This window comes from Mesoplodon bidens (assembly GCF_964165515.1).
Source record: "Mesoplodon bidens genome assembly, chromosome: 10".
Classification (NCBI taxonomy): Eukaryota; Metazoa; Chordata; class Mammalia; order Artiodactyla; family Ziphiidae; genus Mesoplodon; species Mesoplodon bidens.
Genome location: NC_138172.1, coordinates 80,759,218 through 80,782,092, shown reverse-complemented (window position 1 = coordinate 80,782,092; position 22,875 = coordinate 80,759,218). Strand labels below are relative to the sequence as shown.

At 39.4% G+C, this 22,875-nt stretch overlaps 1 protein-coding gene across 1 annotated transcript in view; it reads left to right on the top strand.

The window, feature by feature from the left end:
- PKHD1 (PKHD1 ciliary IPT domain containing fibrocystin/polyductin) overlaps positions 1–22,875 on the top strand; it is a gene marked incomplete at its 3' end in the record, with an annotated part of 426,508 nt that overhangs the window by 189,485 nt on the left and 214,148 nt on the right. Inside the window, exons 42-48 of the mRNA XM_081247000.1 lie at positions 529–585; positions 820–950; positions 9,361–9,473; positions 10,940–11,045; positions 13,029–13,163; positions 18,991–19,126; positions 21,862–22,108. Of these exons, the coding sequence (XP_081103126.1) occupies positions 529–585; positions 820–950; positions 9,361–9,473; positions 10,940–11,045; positions 13,029–13,163; positions 18,991–19,126; positions 21,862–22,108 (925 nt within the window). The remainder of the gene's footprint in view (positions 1–528; positions 586–819; positions 951–9,360; positions 9,474–10,939; positions 11,046–13,028; positions 13,164–18,990; positions 19,127–21,861; positions 22,109–22,875) is intronic.

The window sequence follows — 22,875 nt, the reverse complement described above, 5'->3', positions numbered from 1 at the left end:
TAGAAGAAAGGGGGTCTGTGGGGTTGCTCTGTGTGGATACCACGTAAGTGGCTGATCTCTGTGTAGCATGGCCCGTGCTCTTTTATTCTCTTCTATTTCAAACCTCTGGTTTGACTGTGAGGGTCTCAGGTCTTGTCCAGCCTGTTCCTCCAGGACATTCCTGCTCTTCCAGGGGAAGAGAAGGGCATGCAGATGGCTGGTGGCCAATTCAAACAGCTAAGGATGGGGCTGGACCTGACACAGGGGTGTGTGACATTTAACTACGAAGACAGTCAGACTCTTCCTAAGAAGTAAAACGGTAGATCTATCTCTTTGTTATTATTTTTTTAATTTAAAATGAGCTTCTGATTCATGATACTCTAGAACTAAAAAGTTCACATAATATGAATCTGTTTGTCTGGTTCATAGATAAAAACACAACACAAAATCAAGACAAGCCACACCAAGAAAAAGAAATAGTATTTCAGCATCTCTCATTTTCCTGGGTGGCATGAAACGTGCTGAGCTAACATGATCTTTTGTTCTTAGGTACATCCCCCGAGATAAGTTATATCCCTTGGGAGGTTATTCCTGGAAGAGAAAATGGTAAATATGTAAACTGGTTTTAAAACTGTTACCATCCATTTAAGTCACATACATTTTATAGACAAGCCTGCTGGCAGTATGTTAGATATCTTAAATTTGTTGAACACACTAGATGTTTATATATATACATGTACGTATATGCATGATGAGAACTATAACGTGTATTAGTAGAAATAAGAACGTTGAGTTGAGAACATTTTAATTATGTTGGTGAATCCCCTTTTCTTAAATTAGACTGGTCGGAACAGGGGAATATAATAAGAAACAATGTGATCATCAGTGTTTCTGGCGCCGAGGGACTTTCCAGTACTGAAATGATGACACCCTCTGGTATCTACATCCGCGATCCCACCAATGTTGTAGAGGTAAGATCTTCGGCTCCCAGGACGGTCAGAAATGAGAGGCATAAACTTCACTCTGGAAGTTAACCAGAGTGGCAGCATCAGTGGTGTGGTATGCAGCATCTACTAGCTGCACAGTGGTAACAGGAAACAACTTTATGATTTTGGGTTAAACAGTGCTTCAGGATAAATGTTATCACTTCCCTCAGAATTCCCGTGAACACCCTTTGAAGCAATATTTATACAAAGCAAAACAAAGTAGATATTGATTATTTTCTGGTCATTTAGATGAACGCAAACTGAAATATCTTCCTGAGCCGTCTGCTGTGGTTGCTGAATTTGGTCTCGATTCCAATAATAATTACTTACTAAATCTTCACTGTGTTACTATACTAATGTGGTCATATTGTTGCCCTTTAAGGGTGTTCAAAACTGAGGGTCAGCAGAGTCACGAGGTGCATGAGATCACATCACATTCCAGGATGAATGAATTACATTTGACCCTTGAACAACACGGGTTTGAACTGCATGGGTCCACTTACACTTGGATTTCTTTCAATAGTAAATATTACACTACCACACTATCCACAGTTAGCTGAATCCTTGGATGTGGAACCATGGACACCGAGGGATCATATATATGGAAGGTGGACTATAAATTGTATGCAGATTTTTGACTGTGTAGAGAGTTGGCACTCCCAACCCCTGCATTGTTCAAGGGTCAGCTATACACTCTGATGGCCTTGGTTTTTATCCCATTATTTAATACAACTTAACATTACTTCTTCTTGGTAAATTTCTCTCTAAACACTTTAAGAAATTAATTTTCCTGGTAGTTTAACCATAGATCCGTGAATGAGGAATTGCATCAGAGTAGCGGGAAGGCCATTTAGTTTCCCCTTTTCTAATAATTTTGTCCCATGGACCATCTATGAAAGGGTTAAGGGTCTCAGTCTTCAGGGCTCCACGTACCTACTGTGTCGTGACAGTTATGCCAAGTTTCTGAGGACCAGAGAGAAGGAACCTCTCCCTCTCTGATCATCTGTTTTTAATTACCCCCAGCTGAATAACCCATAATAAAAGTCATGGCTATCTCCTCAACCCTCTGCCAGACTCTTTTTTTTTTTTTTTTTTGCTCTACATAGGCCTCTCACTGTTGTGGCCTCTCCCGTTGTGGAGCACAGGCTCTGGACGCGCAGGCTCAGCGGCCATGGCTCACGGGCCCAGCCGCTCCGCGGCATGTGGCATCTTCCCGGACCGGGGCACGAACCCGTGTCCCCTGCATCGGCGGGTGGATTCTCAACCACTGCGCCACCTGGAAGCCCCCGCCAGACTCTTAATTACCTTTATTCCAAGCACAGTGCTTACACACTATTTTCGGTGCCTAATGGGGGCAGCTAATGTGCCAGTGAGGACAGGAGGCAGCAGTGCATGGATTGAAGGAAACCAACCTGTAGACGCAGAACAATGAGAGTGACGTTTAACTCGTTGGTGACCACAGGGCTTGCTGCACAATTATGCCAGCAAGCTTTGGGGACTAAAGAGTTATGTTTTTGCCTAGTTTCTTGGGTAACATAATCTTGACTACTCTGAAGTAGTAGACCCTCAGGGTTGCCCAGGTCATTTTCCTTCAGGAGGCTGGAATGTATCTAAATCCCACATTGAGTGTCAGAGGTGCTGCCTGGCTTTGCTTCACTGGGTAGCTCATTGCCTCCTGGGTGGGTGTTCTGGCTACTACTTGACTAGTAAGAAATGAGCTGACGAGCAGTTACCACAGAGAACAGTATGTAGGCTCCTTAAAAAACTAAAAATAGAGTTACCATATGACCCAGCAATCCCAGTCCTGGGCATATATCTAGTTTGAAAAGATACGTCACCTCAGTGTTCATAGCAGCACTATTTGCAATGCTTCCAAGACATGGAAGCGACCTAAGTGTCTATCAACAGATGAATGGATAAACAAGATGTGGTATATATATATATATAAATGGAATATTACTCAGCCATAAAAAGAATGAAACAATACCATTTGCAGCAACATGAATGGACCTAGAGATTATCATACTAAGGTGAAGTAAGTCAAAGAAAGAGACAAATACCATATGATATCACTTATATGTGGAATCTAAAAAAAATGATACAGAAGAGCTTACTTACAAAACAGAAACAGCCTCACAAACAGAAAACAAGCTTATGGTTACCAAGGGGTAAAGCGGGGAGCGGGGTAAATTAGGAGTTTGGGATTAACAGATACCAGCTACTATATATAAAGTGGATAAACAGCAAGCACCTACTGTATAGCACAGAGAACTATATTCAGTATCTTGCAATAACCTATAATGGAAAAGAATCTGAAAAAAAAATATATATGTATATATATACACATACATATATATATGTATATATAACTGAATCACTTTGCTGTACGCCTGAAACTAACACAAAACAAACAAGCAAAACAAAACAAAAGAAATGAGTTGGCTATATAGGTGCAGAGAACCAGAGAGCCACCTACAAACTTATAGGTCACTTGAGTCTTTGCAGATTGACCTGCAGAACAGTGCCTATAAAGCAATGAAAAATTTGAGCAAATTTGAGCTCAAATTTGAAAAATTGAGCAAATTTGAAAAATTTGAGCAAACAAACAAATTGTTTGTTCTCTGCTAGATGCCTTCCCTTTCCATCCATTTACTTTCTTCCTCTTATATCCACTTTACAAAATTGAAAAATAATACAATGCATGTGTTTGGAGAATGAGATTTTAGTTTAAGCTGGTAATGTAAATTCATTAAGTATATTCATTAGGTAAATCCCTGACATTTTCATCTTCAATGATCTTAAAATTCTGTAGTTCTCTTTTCATTAGCTTATTAACTTTTAGACCTTAGCACAGCATCTGAAATGTAATAGTTGCTCAGTAAAAATTAATGAAATATAATGAATGAATGGCTGTAGGTATAATTCCATAATCAAAGAATAGGGGGAAGAAAAAGGAAAATAAAAATAGATTCCAAGATCCTGCAATCATTTTGATGACTGACAAGTAAGATGTTTCACCTGTGTCAGCATTTAGATCCTGTGGAATTCACCTCTCAGTGTTAAATTTTGCACAGTCCTCTCCAATTTTGCAGCTGCGCCACTGGGGTTCCACTGTGCTGTCTCTTTCATAGTCTATTGTCTGGAGTGTGCCACAACCAAGGACATAGGTGTGGCTGGGAGTATGTGTCAGAACCTAAAAAGTAGGAACTTCTCTTAGTGCCACCGAAGGTCATTTCAGTCAGTGGGCAAACAGTAAGCTAGTGTTTATTAGGTGTGTCCTATGTGGATGATACACAGAGTGCTTTGAAAAATATATTTTAGAAATACATTTTTATCCCAAAGTGATAATGAGGCTACAATAACAACGATAAGGGTGGCAGTGGTAGTGGTGAGGGGGGTGTGTGTGTGCGTGTGTGTGTGTGTGTGTGAAACCTGTCCTCTTCCAGTGTTGTTCTGATGCTCAAGAGAGAGATATCCCTTATATTGTGAGGAACTGTCTCACAAGGCATGGCGTTTATGTTCTGCTCTGTGAGTGGTTCAGAGCTGACTGCCCCTTAAGAGGATGGAGCCAAGCCTTGCATGTGGTCAGTTTTTGTGACCCCTTTACCCACCTTGCTTTTCAGTTTCCTTGCAGTTTGGCAAAACATTTTTTTAAAGCCACTGTATTACTGTGATTCATTAGGCTCTTTCTTTTTTAAACTTCTAATTTTGAAATAATTTTAGACTCAGAAGTTGCAAAAATAGAACAGAGATTTCCTGTGTGTCCTTCCCCCAGCTTCCCCCAATGGTAACATAACCATAACCATCGCCATAGAGCAATGGCAAAACCTGGAAATGGACATGGGGACAAGACTGTTATGTAAATGAAAGCCCTTATTTACACTTGAAGGTGACCTAATCCTAGTGGCTGGGCAACCAATCCAGAAAGCCTAAACCCTCTCTCCTACATACAGAAGTTGACTTTAAAATCTCTGGCCTGGCAGGTAGACAGGAAGAAACGGAGCTGATCCTTAATTAAGTCTCTGCAGTTATTTGTGGTTGTACATTGTTCCTGGAATGCTCGGACACAGAGCCTAGGACCGAATGCTCTGCCCAGTGCATGGAATTCACCTGGGCTCCCAGGAAGCCATCTTTACAGTTCACTCACCCTCAACCCTGCTTGGTATAAGGGGATTTCAAGTGCGATATTCCTTTTTAGTTTTCATAGCCACAAGTGGTCTGCCTGCCTCCCTGCCCAGGCTGCTGCTGAGCCAGGTCCAGGGCAGTTTTTCTGAGAAGCAAAACCTGAGCTTTGTGCCTTCTTGCTAGTGAGGACTCAACATGATATTCCCATCTGAATGTACAAGGAACTTGGAATATTCCTTTGTATACTCCTTAGATAGGCTTTGCCAGGCTTTGCATGCATCACCTTGCAGTGTCCGGAGCACTTCATTTCCAGGCTGTCTCCCCACCGCACTCCAGCATCTGAGTCTCTGACTCCTTTATGGGTGTTTCTTATCTGTCCAGAGGCTCCAGGAGACATAACCTATGTTGACCTCAGGCTGGAAGGTCTTTGCTCTCCATCACTGAGAGTCTGTTCACTCCCAGAGCTCCAGAATATCCCATGTGTCTGTGGGCATTGGACATTTCCCACGACCAGACCCCTGTTTAGAACAGCCAACAGAAACCCCCTGAAGACCAGCCCTTTGAAAACATCCATTTAATTTGAGGGGAATTTGTTCTGGTTCGTGAATCAATTTTGTAAGGAATTCTGTGTTTAAAGGCCGATTTCAGCTCTCTAGCTCTCTCCACTCAATAGCTAATGTATATTTAAGAGCTGCCTGAAGGGTTAACTCATTTTTTTTTTTAGTGACTACAGATGCACACCACAAGGAACTGGCTTACTTGGGCAGTTAATTTCTCTCTGGAATTTCTCTTGCTTGAATGTCCATAATACATTGACTTCCACAAAGAATTGATTTCCACACAAAATTCCCTGCTTGCCTTAAACCCTTCCCCACAAGCCGCTGGCTGCCTGCATACATATGTGGTTTCTGCTCACAAATCGTTTGTAGCGTACCCAACTGGAATGCAGAGTAAAAAGAGCTGGAAAGTAATGTCATCTGACTGTTCAAGTGCTTCTTTTAAAAGAAAAGTGAGCCTTATTGGCTAACAGAAGACCGAAGTTGCAATATCCTGCCCAACTATAAATGCACTTGGAAAGCATTTATATATGACCACCCAGAGGCTCCAAAAATACTGTTGACACCAGGGAAGATGATTCAACAAATCTGTTCATTCATTCAAAATACATGCTCTCTGAGCACCTGTATGGCCAAGGTGATGAATGAGGATGAAGTCCTTGAAATATATTCTGCATATGTTTGAATCTTTCCCTTCCTCATGGAGTCATGGTAAGGGTTTAGCATCTTGTTGGTAATGAAATAGAGGTGTACGTCCAAGTGAGATGATCATTTCTAGCCTCTAGTGCACCTTTCTTTTTTTTTTTGGCTGTGCTGCGAGGCATGTGGGATCTTAGTGCCCTGACCAGGGATTGAACCCAAACCCCCTGCAGTAGAAGTGCAGAGACCTAACCACAGGACCGCCGGGGAAGTCCCAGTGCACCTTTCTTATTGTTTGTATACTTGCAGAAAAGGTGGGTGTTTCAGAAGCCCCCATTCCCTAACCCTCAATTCTTATATACTCATGGCCTTTCTCGTGGCTCATGGGGGTGGTAGAGACACAACCACTCAACGCCGGCTGTGTGGAAGGTGGAGCTCCATATGTGCTTCCCCGAGGAAGGTTCCAGTGGTGTAATCATAACAGAATCAACAGCCATATTACTTGCTTGTGTTTCTATGAGGGCACTTGTATTTGGTGCTTCTATTGGATGCTTGTGTTTACCAGCCCAATGACAGTGATTATTCCAAAACTGAGGATCATAAGTGCAAGTCTTGTTTTCTAGCATGAGGGAAGAATTGAGATAACTGATCCAATGCCAGTAAGTGTTCTTACTGGGGGAGTGTCTAGTGGCAGATTTGGTTGTTTAAAAAGATATAAATACCCTCCCAGTAAAAACTGTCAAAGTATTCTTATTGTAATTAACCATGTTTTTATGTTTAGGTTGGTCTTTCCATCAAAATTTGGAGATGGGATACTGGAAAGTGGGTATGGGTTACTTCAAGAACAAGTGAAGACTTTAGACTTTTTTTTTTTTTTTTAACTGTGCTTGTATTAACATTTGGGGCATCTCACATTTGTGAGAGGCTATCCTCTATATAACAGCATCCCTGGTCTCTATCCACTTAATACTAGTAAAACCCCTCTCCCTCTGAGTGTGACAATGAAAACAGTCTCCAGAGATTTCCAGATGCTCTCTGGGGAACAATATCATCCCTGGCTGACAACCACAGCTCCAGACTCTGCCACCCCAAGATAACTGGGGTCCTAGAGATGGCCCAGGTGTCCTGAAGTCATGTTAACATCTTGAATAGTGATTCAGCTTCATATTCAATGATGTCCAAAAGTCACTTTTAGTATGTGGTAAGACATGTGATTGGAATTTTAAGTGGCCTCAGAAAATTGGAGAAATGCTTAGAATCCAAAAGAATGAAGTGCAATAAAGAATGGGCCACTAGTGCACAAAGAAAGAAGGTGATCTGTAATGGAGTGAAAGAGAAGGCATGGCTGGTGGATTACAGATACCCAGGGTGAGAGAGCCTTCAGTGCCCACAGTGAACTAACGGCTGATGTTCAGGAAACGGTACCTGTGGTTGTGTCAGCAAGCGCTGGCTCCCCTGGCCAGGTCCCAGCTGCTGCCTGCTGGCCAGGCCTCCCATCTCAGTGTCAACTCTGGCCCTCATTCATACTTCCCCAGAGGCTGACGGCCTCCAGGTGCTGGGGTACTGGTTCCTTCTCTCACGTAAGCCAGGAGTTGAGTATTGTTTGTTTTAAAACATCCTATTTCAGTTTTTCTTCCATACTGACTTTGCTTGCTTCTGTGTGCTTGTGCGTATGTGTGTGTGTTTGTGTGTATGTGTGTGCGCACATGCGTGTGGAACATGTGGCACTCCCAGAGAGGAACAGACTTTTTAAAATCCCCTTCTGTAGGGAGTACTGCTATATAATGACTGTCAGTGGGTCACCCAAGTTCAGAGGGCTGCCTTTAATAATACCTAAAGTCCTTTCATTTAAGAATTAAAGCCAATAAAATATTAGTCTAGAATGGCTGAAGCTATGGGATGAAATGAGTTTGCTAACCTAAGGATAAACAGAGAACAGCTATGATTCAAAGGGTGTGATTGTGGTCTTTGGTCTTAATCCTTACTCACTGTGTAGTATAATAAACTCCTCGAGCTCTCTAAAAGGCTGGGAGGAAGAGCTCTGTCCTTGAGTGGGTCAGAACTTCCTCTTTCAGTTCTAACCATTTTCTGTGTCTCATCCCAACGTGCATATCCCTTAACATCTGCACTGATATTAAATAACCATTGCGGATAATTTCAGTTTTTTTCTTCTGTTCAAAGGATCAGAGAGAACACTCTGTGGAGACTTGGCTTTAGGGACGACTTTGCTCCCGAGTATTTTTTACACACTAAAGAGGAGAGCTTGTATGAAGTGACACAAGTAAGCTTCTCACTGTGGAAATTTACAAGGACGTTTTAACATGAGATGCCAGCTATCGAGGTGGACAAAGTACAGTCAAATTGAACTGCCTGGAGGAAGAGGAATGAGCATATATATATATTTTTAGATTTACAATGTTGTGTTTAATTTCTGCTGTACATCACAGTGACTCAGTTACACATATGTATATTCTTTTTCATATTCTTTTCCATTATGGTTTATCACAGGATACTGAATATAGTTTTCTGTGCTATACAGTAGGGCCTTGTTGTTTATCCATTTTATGTATAATAGTTTGCATCAGCTAATCCCAGACTCCTAATCCTTCCCGCTCCCCCACCCCTTGGCAACCACAAGTGTGTTCTCTATGTCCGTGAGTCTGTTTCTGTTTTGTAGATATGTTCATTTGTGTTGTATTTTAGATTCCACATATAAGTGATATCATATGGTGTTTGTCTTTCTCTATCTGACTTACTTCACTTAGTATGATAATCTCTAGGTCCATCCATCCATGCTGTTGCAAATGGCATTATTCCATTCTTTTCAATGGCTGAGTAATATTCCAGTGTGTGTGTGTGTGTGTGTGTGTGTGTGTGTGTGTATCTCTATATATCTGTATATACACATACCACATCTTCTTTATTGGAATAAGCGTATTTTTGAACCAAGGTATATCAATATACCTTGGCAGCAAGTAAGTGAAAAAGCAGAATGAGCACATAGAAGAGTGTTTCTTTCCAGCAGCCTTATTGTAATGGACTGACTATGATTTAACTATCCTTAATTTCCATAGGGAAACAGGGTGTGTGCTGCTGGCTATGGCTACTTTTTTCACCTTGTGACCAACCAAACATCCCAAGCTCCACTTCTTTCCTTTACCCGGAACAGTGCACATTCTTGTACGAGGTAACTTGGGGGAAGTTCATCTACATTTTGGGTGTAAGCCTTATGGTTTAACATTTTTTTGCACAACACTCACAGAGAGGGTTGTGTAATGCTTGGCATCCATATGAGATTTAATGATGTGCCTGAGTGAGCATCTTGGATAATAAATTTGGTGGTGAAGGGAAGGGAAAGAGAGAGAGGTCACTTGAAGGGGCATAGGACAGAGGGCACCTTTTGTGGCCAGAGGAGAATTCAATAGAGAGATGAATTAAACTCCCAACAGACTGGGGGCACCTGGGAAGCCAGAGTGCCTGAGCTCAGGAGTTGAGTGGGCAGATGAAGTTTGGAGAAGAGGTTCTTTGCCTGTGACTTGCACACTGAGATGAGAGGAGCTCGTTCAAAGTCTTTGCTATTTAGAGGATAAGGTCGTCTGCTAAGAGCAAGGACTGGGAAACATGGTGGGAACATGGGAAAAATGTGAACTTCAGAATCAGTCAGGCCCCGATTCAAATCTGGACTTTGAGTAAACTGCCTTTTTTTTTTTTTTTTTTTAAAGAGTTAGATCCTTTATTTGTGAAATAGGGACAGATCTCTAGTGAAAGTTTGATGTGAAAATTAGAGATGACTTCTATAACGCACCTAAGAGACCATCTCGAATATGGTAGGAACTCAATAATTGATATAAATAATTCTATTAAACAGTTTAGTTATTTATTATTATTATTTTTTTGGCCATGCAATGCGGCATGCGAGATCTTAGTTCCCCGACCAGGGATTGAACCCACACCCTCAACAGTGAAAGTATGGAGACCTAACCACTGGACTGCTGGGGAATTCCTCGATATAAATAATTCTGATAGTAGTTATGTTAATAATAGTGAAATAATACTGCAATGATGGGAAATGATAAGGAGCGTGGAATAAGGATTAAGCACCATTGCTCCGCCATGTTGAAGTGCCGGCTGAGGCTAGAATTAGTACATGTGTCATGAAATTATTATTAAGATTATGAAGTCTTTTATCTAGCAGCTCTCAGCAGCCCTGGGATGTGAGGGGAGAAGGTATCCAAAATAGCACAATGCTAAGGCATTTCAGGGAGAAGCACAAAAGTTGCAGGGATTACAAGGGCTGGTATCTGCTGTTGCAGCCAAGGGATGGATCTAGAATGGACTGATGGAAGAGTGAGGCTCGTGTTCTGAAGGGCTAGGCAGGGGGATCCAGGCTCCTAGGAAGGGGATGACTCTAGAAGGGCTGAGAGAATGGAATGGGACCATGGCAATCTGTGTCTTGTTGAGATGCAGGAGCAGGTCACAGAGGGTGACAGAAGGGAAAGGCTGAGGGATAGGCAGTGACAGAGAGAAGGCTCGCAGGTCTCCTCTTCACTCTCCCTTATTCAGTACCTTTAGTTTTATATTTTCCAATGAGAAAAAGTGAGACATTTGGAATGCAGAAATTGGCTGAATTTCACTCTTTATCTTTCTTCCTAGGTGTGGCCTCTTTGTATACCCTAAGTTTCAGCCAACTTGGGATAATGTCACTGGTCCCACACTGTTCCAAAATTTCACGGTTTGGGGAAGTGCAGGTGGTGCCCAGGTATGTTTCTTTAGTTTTTTGTTCTTGTGGTGATTTATTGTGCATCTCTACTTAAAGGGGGATGATTTGCTGTTGGGGGAGCCTTGCGATATTCTCACAGCTTTAAGGAGCCAACAGCATCATAGGTGTGTGTGAAATAGTTGTTGCATGAACAGATTGCTAGTCAGTAAGCCAAGGTTAGTTCATTGCCTGTATGGCGATTTTCCAGCAGCTCTAATAGGGAACAACAGAATCGTAGAGATTTGCAACCAAGAAAGATCATAGGGGTCATCTGTTCTTCCCCTCACATGCCTATTTAGAGAGAAAAAATTAAGGTTCAGAAAGTAAAGGGACTTGCCAAAGGTCACAGAGTTTGTTAGCAGCAGAACCAGGTGCAGAATCCAGACTCCAAAAGTTGTGCATTTGATACCCTAATATCCTGAATAGTACATGTTTCCATTGTAAGGAAAAGTTCTGTTCATCACTGATACGCAAAAATTCCAGCTCAAGGGTGGCATTCTTACCTTCATCAATGAGCCAAGTTTTCTCCTATTTTCCTTGAAAGGAAACAATGTTCATGTTATCCATTTAATTTTCATTATTTCAGTGATGTCTTATAAGAAAGCTTTGTATGCTCACTATTACCAGCACCATATAAAAATTATCCAGGGTCACTATTTGGTGCTACAGAGAGAAAATTACATACCTTTGGTCTCTGCCACATAGAAATAGGGAGCCTAAGATACACAGATGAAGAAATATATCTATAGGGCATTCAGTAAATAGAATAAAAACATATAATTAAGTCACAGTAAGAAAGTTAGGCATTTATTTCACCTATCCAACATAAGGAGAACTATTTGGGAAAGTCCCAAAATACAAAACTGGGTTAGCTAACAGGAAGAATCCCTATTGTATTAAGCATTTTCTTCTCATTAAATTTGATAAAGTACTTTGTTTCCCATAAGCATTATAAATATAGAGGTGACAAATCCCTCTTTTGCAGGGAAGCAATTCGTGCCTTGCAGAAGGGCTGATGCCTGTAATTAGGTAACAACTGTTGTCAAGTTATCAGTTCAGATCGTAACTATTTTGTTTACATAAACGTGTCTTCAAAGATCTATTATTTTATAAAAGCTGTCAGCACATACATAGTGGGAAATGCAAGCTATTCAGTTCTTGAAAATTCAAGCACAAAGACTGATCGACAAGTAGAAGCACTATACTGTGATAAATCAAGGCTTCCTTGGCCTTAATTAATAGGGAACTCCCACTTTAAGGTACGAACGTAAGCATGACCCTATTTAGTAAACAAAGAGGCGACTGTGTAAGGTTAACTGGTAGTCCTAACAGCACTCTGATTTTCAGGGTGGTTGAGCTGAGGCCTAGGAAAAGTTAAATGTCTTGCCCAAGATCACATAATTAGTTAATATGAGTGTTAGGTAAAAACCAAGGGCTCTGTCCCCCAAGCTAGTGTGATTCAACTCTAACAAGCTCATTTTGTTAATACTTGATCCTTGTTTAGGGTCACTAGCCCAAGCTGTCATCATTATATATGCATATAACATATTTTGAGTCTGTAGTCATGCTGAATTACTTATTTCATATTTACAATTTTCCGACAATATTAGTAAACATATACAACACCGAGGAAAATGTTAAGTACTGGAGTTCTTGGATGCTCTGTTTTTCTCCGTTAATTTTGTGTTACTTGACAGTTGCAAGTTTACTTTAGGTACACGAAGAATTCACATTGACCTTTTAATGCATCAGTTGTTAGGAGGAGAAATGAAAAGTACAGAGGGGATGTTACCAAAGGGGACTAGTTAGTGCTGACCTCACGGCAACTTTGGGATGCCCGCACAGATATCGATGGACAAAAGCTGCTTAAATATGGTATAGCATGCTTGTTTATACTTCATCAATAATTACAGAAGCTACAGGAAGTCTGCAAGAAAACCCCAGCCTCAGACCTTTGACATAATATATGCTGTTGTTTTATAGATTTTTAGAAGTAGCAATCTTCACCTGAAAAACTTCCAGGTTTATGCATGCAGAGATTTTGGAATTGACATCTTGGAAAGTGATGCAAATACTTCAGTTACTGACAGCTTATTACTTGCTCATTTTGCCCCCAAGGTAAGTGCCTTCATGTGATTCTTTTATGTTGTCCATCAAAACAGAATCACATGTGTTGGGTCCCCTGGTAATCCAGGATATGTAATTTAAATAGCATTCTTTAGTAAATCTTGTATTTAATTGGTCAAATTGGGAGGCGCTTTTGATTTGTAACAGTGGTGATGTTTATCATAAAATTCAAATATACACAAAATTTCCATGTTATGTGTCCATGTACATCACAAAAACCCTGAGTGGTTCGCAGAACTCTTATTTGTTTGCGATTTAGCATTATTGTCCATACAATTCAATAATAAGCCTAATAATTTTAGGGTCATTTACTCTAACTTCACAAGGATTATGAGGTGATTCCATATCGTCTTTGTGCATCTGTGGTTTGCCGAGTTTTGACATCAACATTTTGTTCATAGGGTTCTTACTCTATTTAGGGTCCCTGCCCCAGAAAAAGAGGTGATATAATTTATATTGTTTGCTTAATATACTAGGGTTTCTTATGTGATTCCCTAATACTTGCCTCAGTGTGGGTTTCTACATGATAAACATCAACCTATAGATGACTTCCCTGCCACTGCATGGCCAGGGGCCCAGAATGTAGGTGAGCCTTAGAGGACTTCCTGGATAAGAAGTACTAGTTCTCAAGGGAAGTCCATGGCTGCCATTAGCTTCAGACCTATAATGGGTCCCCCAAGTTCTTTTTCTTGAAGGAGTTACATGAATATTAGTGTCACATTGTCAGAATAATCATAGATGGAAGGGACCTAGAGTACTTCTGGGGACCAAGGAAAGAGCATTCTCTTTAGTTTGTTCCTGAATGCTTTGATCAACTGATATTTAAATGATAATAATTGACTTTCGTACTTCCCTTGACTATTTCATAGCTATAGATACAAACGTTAAGAGTAAAAAAATCATTTTCTTACTAAGCTACATTTTCCTATATTTAATTCTCCAACTTCCTTCATTACTTCTCTTCTGAACCATTCTTTTGAGGGAAATACCTGCCAGTTTTTCCTTTTCTCTGAAAGGATTACCACCTTGAGAGATTATTCTTCTTTTCAGGTTGCATAGTTTTCAAGAGAGCATGGGAGATTTAGATTCTGTAATACTGGTTGACCCAGGCCCTTAAATTTCTCCGAAATAACCATAGAGCAGATGCTAAAAACAAAATGCCCATCAAGCTGAGTAAATAACTGTCCTGGCAAATTAATGTCACAACATCCTAACTGATGCTAAATAGACATCATAATTAATGGGAGAGTGACATAAGTTAAGAGATAGATTATGACAAAAGGGTGCTTATCATGAGATAACAAAAAATAATCTCACCCCTGGGGTGTGATTCACCAGCAAGGTAATGCAACTGAGGGCTTCTGAGTCTCCTAACAAGTAAGTGCAGAACCAAAGTCCCTGGAGGGAAAATGTTAAACAGCTTGTTCTAGGAAAGGTCTAGATCTTGGTTAGGCATCCAAATCATAAAACCATGCAACTTTAGAAGTAAATATTACCTAAGAGTTGGTCTAGTTAGAACTCCTGAATTTACAGATAAAGAAATGGGGGCTTTGGGAAGTCAAATGATTGCCCAAAATCATGCCCAGTATTGTGGAGCTAGGACCACCTGGATATCTTCCCATGCCTGGTCTAATACTCGTTTAATTACATATGGAAAATGGCTTTGGCAATAAGCATTTATTAGTGCCTACTCCAGTATTCTCTGAAGTGTTTTTCATTGAAGGCTGGTCCCAAGAGAGGCTCTGAGAAAAGAAAGATTCTTAGGTTAATTACATACAGGATATGCTGTTTACCATCCCTCCCATCCCCTGCAATTCCATTGCATATTAACACTTTAAAGTCTTGGTAAAGTTCTAGAGTTCAAAAAACAAACAAGAAAAATATCTATGAATCTTTAGTTAACACAACATTGTTCAGATTTATTTGGGAACCACTTTATTGCTGTATAAAACTGTGTTGTTTTTTTTTTTTAAAAAAGGAGGATGCCAAACCTCTCTGTGGTTGTGGAAATCTGATTTTAGCCTCTTTCAAACCTGCCATTTCTTTAGGAATTAAAATTTTCAGAAAATATGGCTTAACTATTCTTAGACCTTCCACCTATGTATAATTGGTGACACACAATTATCAGTGAGTCTTTTAAAATTTATTTTCATTAAAAAAATTTTTTTAACATCTTTATTGGAGTATAATTGCTTTACAATGTTGTGTTAGTTTCTGCTATCAGTGAGTCTTATTCTAAAACAAACACTAGTTCTGGAAGAAAACTAAGTTTTCTCTGGAAGAAAAAATGGATTTTTTTTCCTTTAGGCATATTTGTGTATGCCTCATACCCAACATTGCCTTGTTACTGAGATGGGTAGAATAATTTTCAATGAGGATGGCTTTATTATGCAAGAGAAAGAGGTGTGCTAACCATCACTATACATGCTAGTTTGGTTGTGTGGTTTTGTTTGTTGTGTGGTCCTAGCCTTCCATCTAATTAGCACCCCTTTTCACACTCTTCAAGATGTCCTGATGTGGATGTAAATTATGGTCATCCTACTTTTGAAAGTAACTGTAGGATGGTTGCTTTTTTGTTGTTATTGTAATTAATTCAAGCAGATGATACTACTTAAAAAAATGTCTTATTCAGACAGATGCTGTTGGGGATGCTTCATTCTTTCTCCTATTTGTCTCAGGGTTACTCCTCATCTTCACTTGTGGATTTCTCTTCCCCAGTTTAGACCTTTCATCTTTTTGTTTGTCTAAATTCTATCGTAGGGCCCCTTCTTCTCTCCATATACTTGCTCTCCCTGGGAGAAATCTCATTTTCTCTAGTGGTTTCAGTTACCATCCACATGCTGATGTCTCCCACATATTTGCATTTATTTCCACCATCTTATTTCATGCTTTCAGTTTGCAACCCGTTTTCTATGTTTCTTTTTTTCTACTTTCGGAACTTGATTTGTCCTGCATTAAATAGTATCTTTTTTATATTTACTCATTCGAACGTTATTCATTCTGTTATGATTGTTCACGTTGGACTTAAACTTGTGACACACCTGCTCGTCTTCACAAAGTCTTAATTACATCCACACTTAATTACATGAGCCATGCAAGGACCTTAAACTTCTCTAACTTCTTTCTTCACCCTCCCGTCTTATACGTTACTTTTCTCTAGTATTGTCCCATCTTTTAAAACAAATTGTTTCATGGAAATATGTTTATGGGGGAAAGTGCACAAATCACAAGTGAAGAGCTCAATGAATTTTTATAAAGCAAAAACCACGTGCATACCACCCAGATCTAGAAATAACACATCACCAATTCCTCTGAAACCCCTTCATGCCCCCTCCCAGTTAACCCCCAGCCCCCAAGCCAAAGGAGAACCATTATTCAGACTTCTCAGACATAGGTTACTTTCAAATCTGTTTTTGAACTTTATATAAATGGAATCATAAATCGTGTAACTCTTCTGTGCCTGGCTTCTTTGGCATAACATTATGTCTGTGAGATTCATCCATGTTTTTATATGTTGCAATCATTTATTCTTCCCATTGTTACGTAGTATTCCATTTTATGGACTCTATCACAATTTTTTAAAGCTATGTTGCTGTTGATGCACATTTGCTTGTTTCCAGTTTTAGGTTATTTCAGAGAAAGATGTTATGAACAATCTTCTGTATGTCTCTTGGTGTTCACGAGCATGCATTTCTGTTGAACATGTGCCAGATTGTAAAATCGCTGGCTCAGAGTATATCCCTTCAGCTTTAGTGGCTGATGCCAAACGACAAACAACAATTACAAGTATTTAAACTTGTACCAGCAGTGTGAGAAAAGGGTTTCCTAGCTAGGTCTTGGAATTTCTCTTGACCAACATTCTGGAGATTTTCTTCATGTCTCTGTAGTATTGGAACTCTTGTTCCTGATTCCCCTGTCTCCCTCCTTTCTGATTTAATTCTCATTTTATTAGCCTGCAGTAACTTTCTTAACTAACTGGGGGTCTATGGAAGTTAAAGATTTTGACCTACAAATGGAGACCCCCTTCTTGGAGGGTTGTGGCTATAGACTACTAGGTTGGAGTTCATTTTGCCTTGACATTTTGAAGGCAATTCCTCATTGTCTTCTAGCTTCTAGTCTTGAGGTTAAAGAGTTTTTGGATACTCTGTGCAAACCATTATATATATATAGGATGGATAAACAGCAAGGTCTTACTGTATAGCACAGAGAACTATATTCAATATCCTGTCATAAACCATAATGGAAAATAATTTAAAAAACCATATATATATATACTGAATCACTTTGCAAAAAGAAATGAGTTTTTAGATACTCTGATTCTAGGTCTTTTATATGTAACCTATTAGTTTTTCCTCTTTGGAGATTTTTAGGGTCTCGCCCTTGTCCCTGGTATTTTGCAATTTCAATATGGTGTACCTTGCTGTGTGGCTTTTTCTTCTAACCACTGTATTAGGCTCTGGGCCAGACTTTTCACTGTGGAAAATCATATCCTTTCCTTCTGGGAAGTTTTCTTCACTTATTTCTTTGATACTTATCTCCTATATATTTTCCTTTTTCTTGAAATTATTATTATTTGGATATTGGCTCTCAAAATTACTTATCTAATCTTCTTAATTTTCTCTCTGATTTCCCACTGCCCCACTGCCTTCTTATCCTACTTTCTAAGTTATTTCATTTTTTTTCTATTGAATTTATTATTACTGCTCTCCTGTTTTTGTTCTTTTTTTCTTTTCTGAAAAATTCCTTTTTAGGCTTCTTCTTGTTTCATGCACATGATATTCTTATTTCTCTGATGTTATTAATGATAGTTTTTAAGTTTTCTTCTGATTTCTGTACTGGCTTTGTCTCCACTGGGTTTCTTTTCTTCTGTTTGTTTCTTTTTATCACTGCTTTCCATGCTGGGGACCCTTGACAATTTCTGGTGATCCTCAGACAGACAATTATCTTTAGCAGTGGAACAGTGAAGCACTAACAGCTTGATTAGATGGAGTCTGTTGAAGAGATTTTGTGGAAAATCCTGGAAGCAGTTTTTGTTTCTTTTTAGACTTTTTACTATTTATTTTTATATTAACATACAGTAAAATGGATTTTTTGATGTACAATTCTATAAATTTTAACATATGTGTAGATTTCTGTAACTACCAACACCACAATCAAGATACAGAACAGTTGCATCAGCCTGAAGAAACCTCCTTCTGACTCCGTTTCTGTAACCACATCCTCTTCTCATGTCTAACCCCTTGGAGGTCACTAATGTATTCTCTGTCACTATAGTTTTTTTCTTTTCAACAATCATATAAATGGAATAAGATAGTATATAACCTTTTGAGGTTTACCTACTCATTTGTTGAAGGACATTTGAGTTGTTTCCAGATTTGGTGATTGACTACAAAGAAAACTGTTTTAACCATTTGTGTAAGGGTTTTGTATGAACATAAGTTTTCATTTCTCTAAGGTAAACACTTAGGAGTTGAGTTGTTAGGTCAATGTTAAGAGTATGTTTAATTTTGTTAGAAAGTGCCAAACTATTTTCCAAAGTGGTTGTACCATTTAACATTTCCACCAGCAATGTATGAGAGGTTCATTTATTTCTTTTCCTCATCAGCATTTGGTACGGTCACTATTTTTTCATTTAGCCATCTAACAGGTGTGTAGCATATTTCATTGTGATCCTTTGTCATTTATTTGATTTGCAAATATTTTTCTCAGTCTGTAGTTTGTCTTTTTACTCACTTGTTTTTATTCATGTATTAAAATTGTATTTCATGTGGCCAGTCCCCTTATTTTTCTTCCCTTTTTTCCCCCTTCTAAATCACAGGGAAGCCTGTGTATGTCAGCTGGGATCAAAACTCCCAAAAGGTGGGAACTGACAGTGTCTAACACAACCTTTGTGAATTTTGATCTCATTGACTGTGTGGCCATCAGGACCTGTTCAGGCTGTTCCCGAGGACAGGGTAAGTTGAGTAGATAAGATAGATAGTGAATAAGGCAAGTACTCATATAAATGTGATAAATAGTGGCAAAAGCCATTGTGATTCATTGTTTCTTTTAGTTATAGGATTGCATTAGTTGAAACTGCTGCTCAAATATCCTAAAAGAAGTTCTAGAGGAGGCCAGGTGCTCCCAGTGTGGCTCCTGCAGCTCCCCAGTCTTTCCCTATATGGTGCCTATCACACTCTATGACTATGGTGCCATGTCTCTGCTGGACTCTGAGCTTCATAAAGGCAGGAATCACATCTTTCTCTCTCTCTTTTATTGAAGTATAGTTGATTTACAGTTAGTTTCAGGTGTACAACATAGTGATTCAATAGTTTTATGGATTATACTCCATTTAAAGTTATTATGAAATATTGGCTATATTCCCTGGGCTCTACAATATATCCTTGTAGCTTATTTATTTTATACATAGTAGTTTGTCCCTCTTGAGCCGCTCCCCCATCTTGCCCCAACCTAGCCACCAGTTTGTTCTCTATATCTGATCACATCTCTTTTGCTCAGAGTTTTATCATTAGTAACTAGTAGCCTGATGCCCAGTAGGTTCATTGATTAAATCAATGAATGGCACTGGATGGATAGACATATGGATATAAACTAACACACATGCAAGCTTTCCTGAAAGAGCCAGAGTTTCAGGTACTTTATGTTTGCAACAGCCCAAGACTTGTTGTATGCACCATAGGAATTCTTGTCCACTTGTTAACCACATCTCAGAGGCAGTGAGAAATACCTTGGAGAACTCATGGGCCAAGGTGAAAAGAAGCAGAAAGCAATCTAGTTGATTTGATCATTGTAAACAGACAAATCAAGTGATTCAAGTAAATGTGCTCTTGTGGTTTGAATCACCAATTTAGATAATTGTTTGTTTTTTTAATTAAATGAATAATCAGCAAGTTTCCACTTTGCTTTTTTCTGTCCCCCCCATAGGCAGAGCCAAATATTGTTTTTATTTGGGTGGCATCTGAGTTTAAGATTGTAGAAATAATAATAAGAATAAAGAATGCCTTATAGCAATCACTTCAAATCATAATTCCTCAGTCATTTAATAGCTTCGCTGTTTCATATCATTCATAAGACACTGAAAAAAAGCACACTGCTCCTTATGAGCTCTAATCTCTTCCCACTGGATGGTCTTGGCAGAGCCATCTCTTTCATTTGTTTAAAAATTGTCTAGTCCAGGTTCTGTTTAAGGAACTGGGCAGTACAGAGATGCAAAACACATAGTTCTTGTCTTCCAATGTCTCTCCATCTAGGCACAAAAATAAATGTCTAAGTCAGTGACTGTAAGAGTGTGGTGAGTCCAGTACTAGAAGATTGAGCAAGGTCAGTGAGGGGAGCAAGGAAAGGGGTCAGGTAAGATTTCATCATAGAGTGCCTTGAGCAGGATTTAGAAAGGTGAAGAGAAGTTTGCAAGGAAGAATAGGCAGAGAAAAGTTTCTACGTATTAGAAACAGCATATGCAAAAAAATTCCAAAGAGCAAGTTATGATTGGGGAATTGCAAAGAAATCCAATATAACTGAATTGTACAGCTGCTTGTGGTATTAGATGAACTACAGAAGTTGCCAGAGGTGGAATCGTGGCATCTTGAATGTGTGACAGTTCAGTACATGGACTCTACTGGGATGAGAATAAAGGCATTAGGGCCTCTCTTTGTATCAATATTTTATTTAAAAATTTTCCTTTTTTGGTATACTTTACAAGGTATATAATACAGTAATATGGTAGCATATATACTAAGAGATGTGTACTGAATTTTTAAATTTTAATGACAGGAAGGTGAGTATTAGAAGACCACTGCCATCATTTCTTCCTGGGCAACTGGACTGGCAGCAGAATGACAATGAATCACATGGAGGTGGTATGAGGGAAAGCCTGCTAAGAAGTGTAGCCCTAGAGCTAATATTTGAAAAATATGTTACTATTACTATTTACCCACGTGATTGATTGAATATTGCGTTTGAGGGTAAATGTTTAAAGTATAAATCTCATAAAAAATGGGGTTAGGTTTGCCGTAGAAGAACTAGAGCAGAAAGATGGAGAGACTAACCCACAGCACTTAATAATTAGTCAATTAATGTTCTGTGTCATCTCTTCCCACTAGACCACAATTCCTCACCCTTGACACTATGGCATTTGGGGTTGGATACCTTTTTTTTTTGGCTGCACAGAGCAGAAGGGGGGTCTTAGTTCCCGGACCAGGGATGGAACCTGCACCCCTTGCAGTGGAAGCATGGAGTCTTAACCACTGGACCACCAGGGAAGTCCCTGGATAACTTTTTGTTGTGGGGACTGTCCTGTGCATTATAGAATGTTTAGCCTCATCCTTGCCTCTACCCACCAGATGCTCATACCACTGCCATCCACCCAGTTGTGACAGCCAAAAATGATTGCAAATGGTGCCAAATGTCCCCTGGAGGGCAAACCACCCCTGGTTGAGAATCATTGCCCTAGAATACAGGCTGCATGAGGGCAATGCCACTACTCTTCTTGTTTCCCTCTCTCTCCAGTATATAGCACAGAGCCTGGCATATAGTCAACACCTAGGATTTTTTTTTCTTGAATAAATGAGTGGATTGTAAAACTGTATAAATATGCAATTTAAAATACTGAAAATATCCCAGTGACTTCAGTTGCCATTTGTGATCATATTCTTTGGTGTCATTGCATCACAGTCTTTCTTCCAATTTATAGGTGGATTTACTGTCAAGACCAACCAGTTGAAGTTTACAAACTCTCCAAACTTGGTAGCATTTCCATTTCCTCATGCAGCAATTTTGGAAGACTTGGATGGGTCTCTGTCTGGGAAAAATAGAAGTCACGTTCTTGCTTCTATGGAAACCCTTCCAGCTTCTTGTTTGGTCAAGGCCAGCTTCAGTCAGCTTGTCCATGGAAGTGTCTGTGAGGAAAATGTTCTCTTTCATCGTATGTCTATTGGTTTGTAAGTTGAATTAACTCTACATTTTGGCTTGTCAACGCACATGCATATATCATCCATGGTGTTGGTATTTGTAGAAGCGAAATTGTTCTCCGGAATCTTTGGGAAGTATTTAGTTCTACGAAAGTGACGTGGGGATAATTTTGACAGCTGTCAGCTCATAAGTTAAGGTAGTTTTAGACTGATTCAAATGGCAGTTAACTTTCAATAACAATGAACCAGATCTCATAGCCCTTGACCTCTTATTGGCATTTTGAGCTAATAGCTTCCTCTTGAAAAGACTTGCAACCAACAGAGAATTTGAAATATATTTAAATTAAGAGGATTATTAAAAATTTCAGTAATGTCCATTCTCATTTATGTACACCTACTCCCCCTGAGCTCTTTTTAAGTGTTCAGTATGCTCCAGGGAAGCAATTGCTGATGCCTCCCTATTACTTGCAAAGTTGCTTCACCCCAGTTCATTTTCCTTGTTAATTTCATGAACTATTGGATTTGTCCAATACATTTCTTATGAATATTGGAGCAAGGACTCCTTGGTCATGCTACTCAAACTACCATTAAGTCAGCAGCTGGGCTGTTTATAATGCATAATAGGATTGCTTCTGCCCTCTTTAATTTCCAGGTAAAGATTGCTGAGTGTCTAGGGTTCTATCTTTTACCTATTTCAAATGCATTATATACATTTAGCCACACTTCTTTCCTTTTGTTTTGTGTCCTAACTGCATGAATATTAAGTCAAGTTCTTCAGCCAGATCATGCTGGCATCT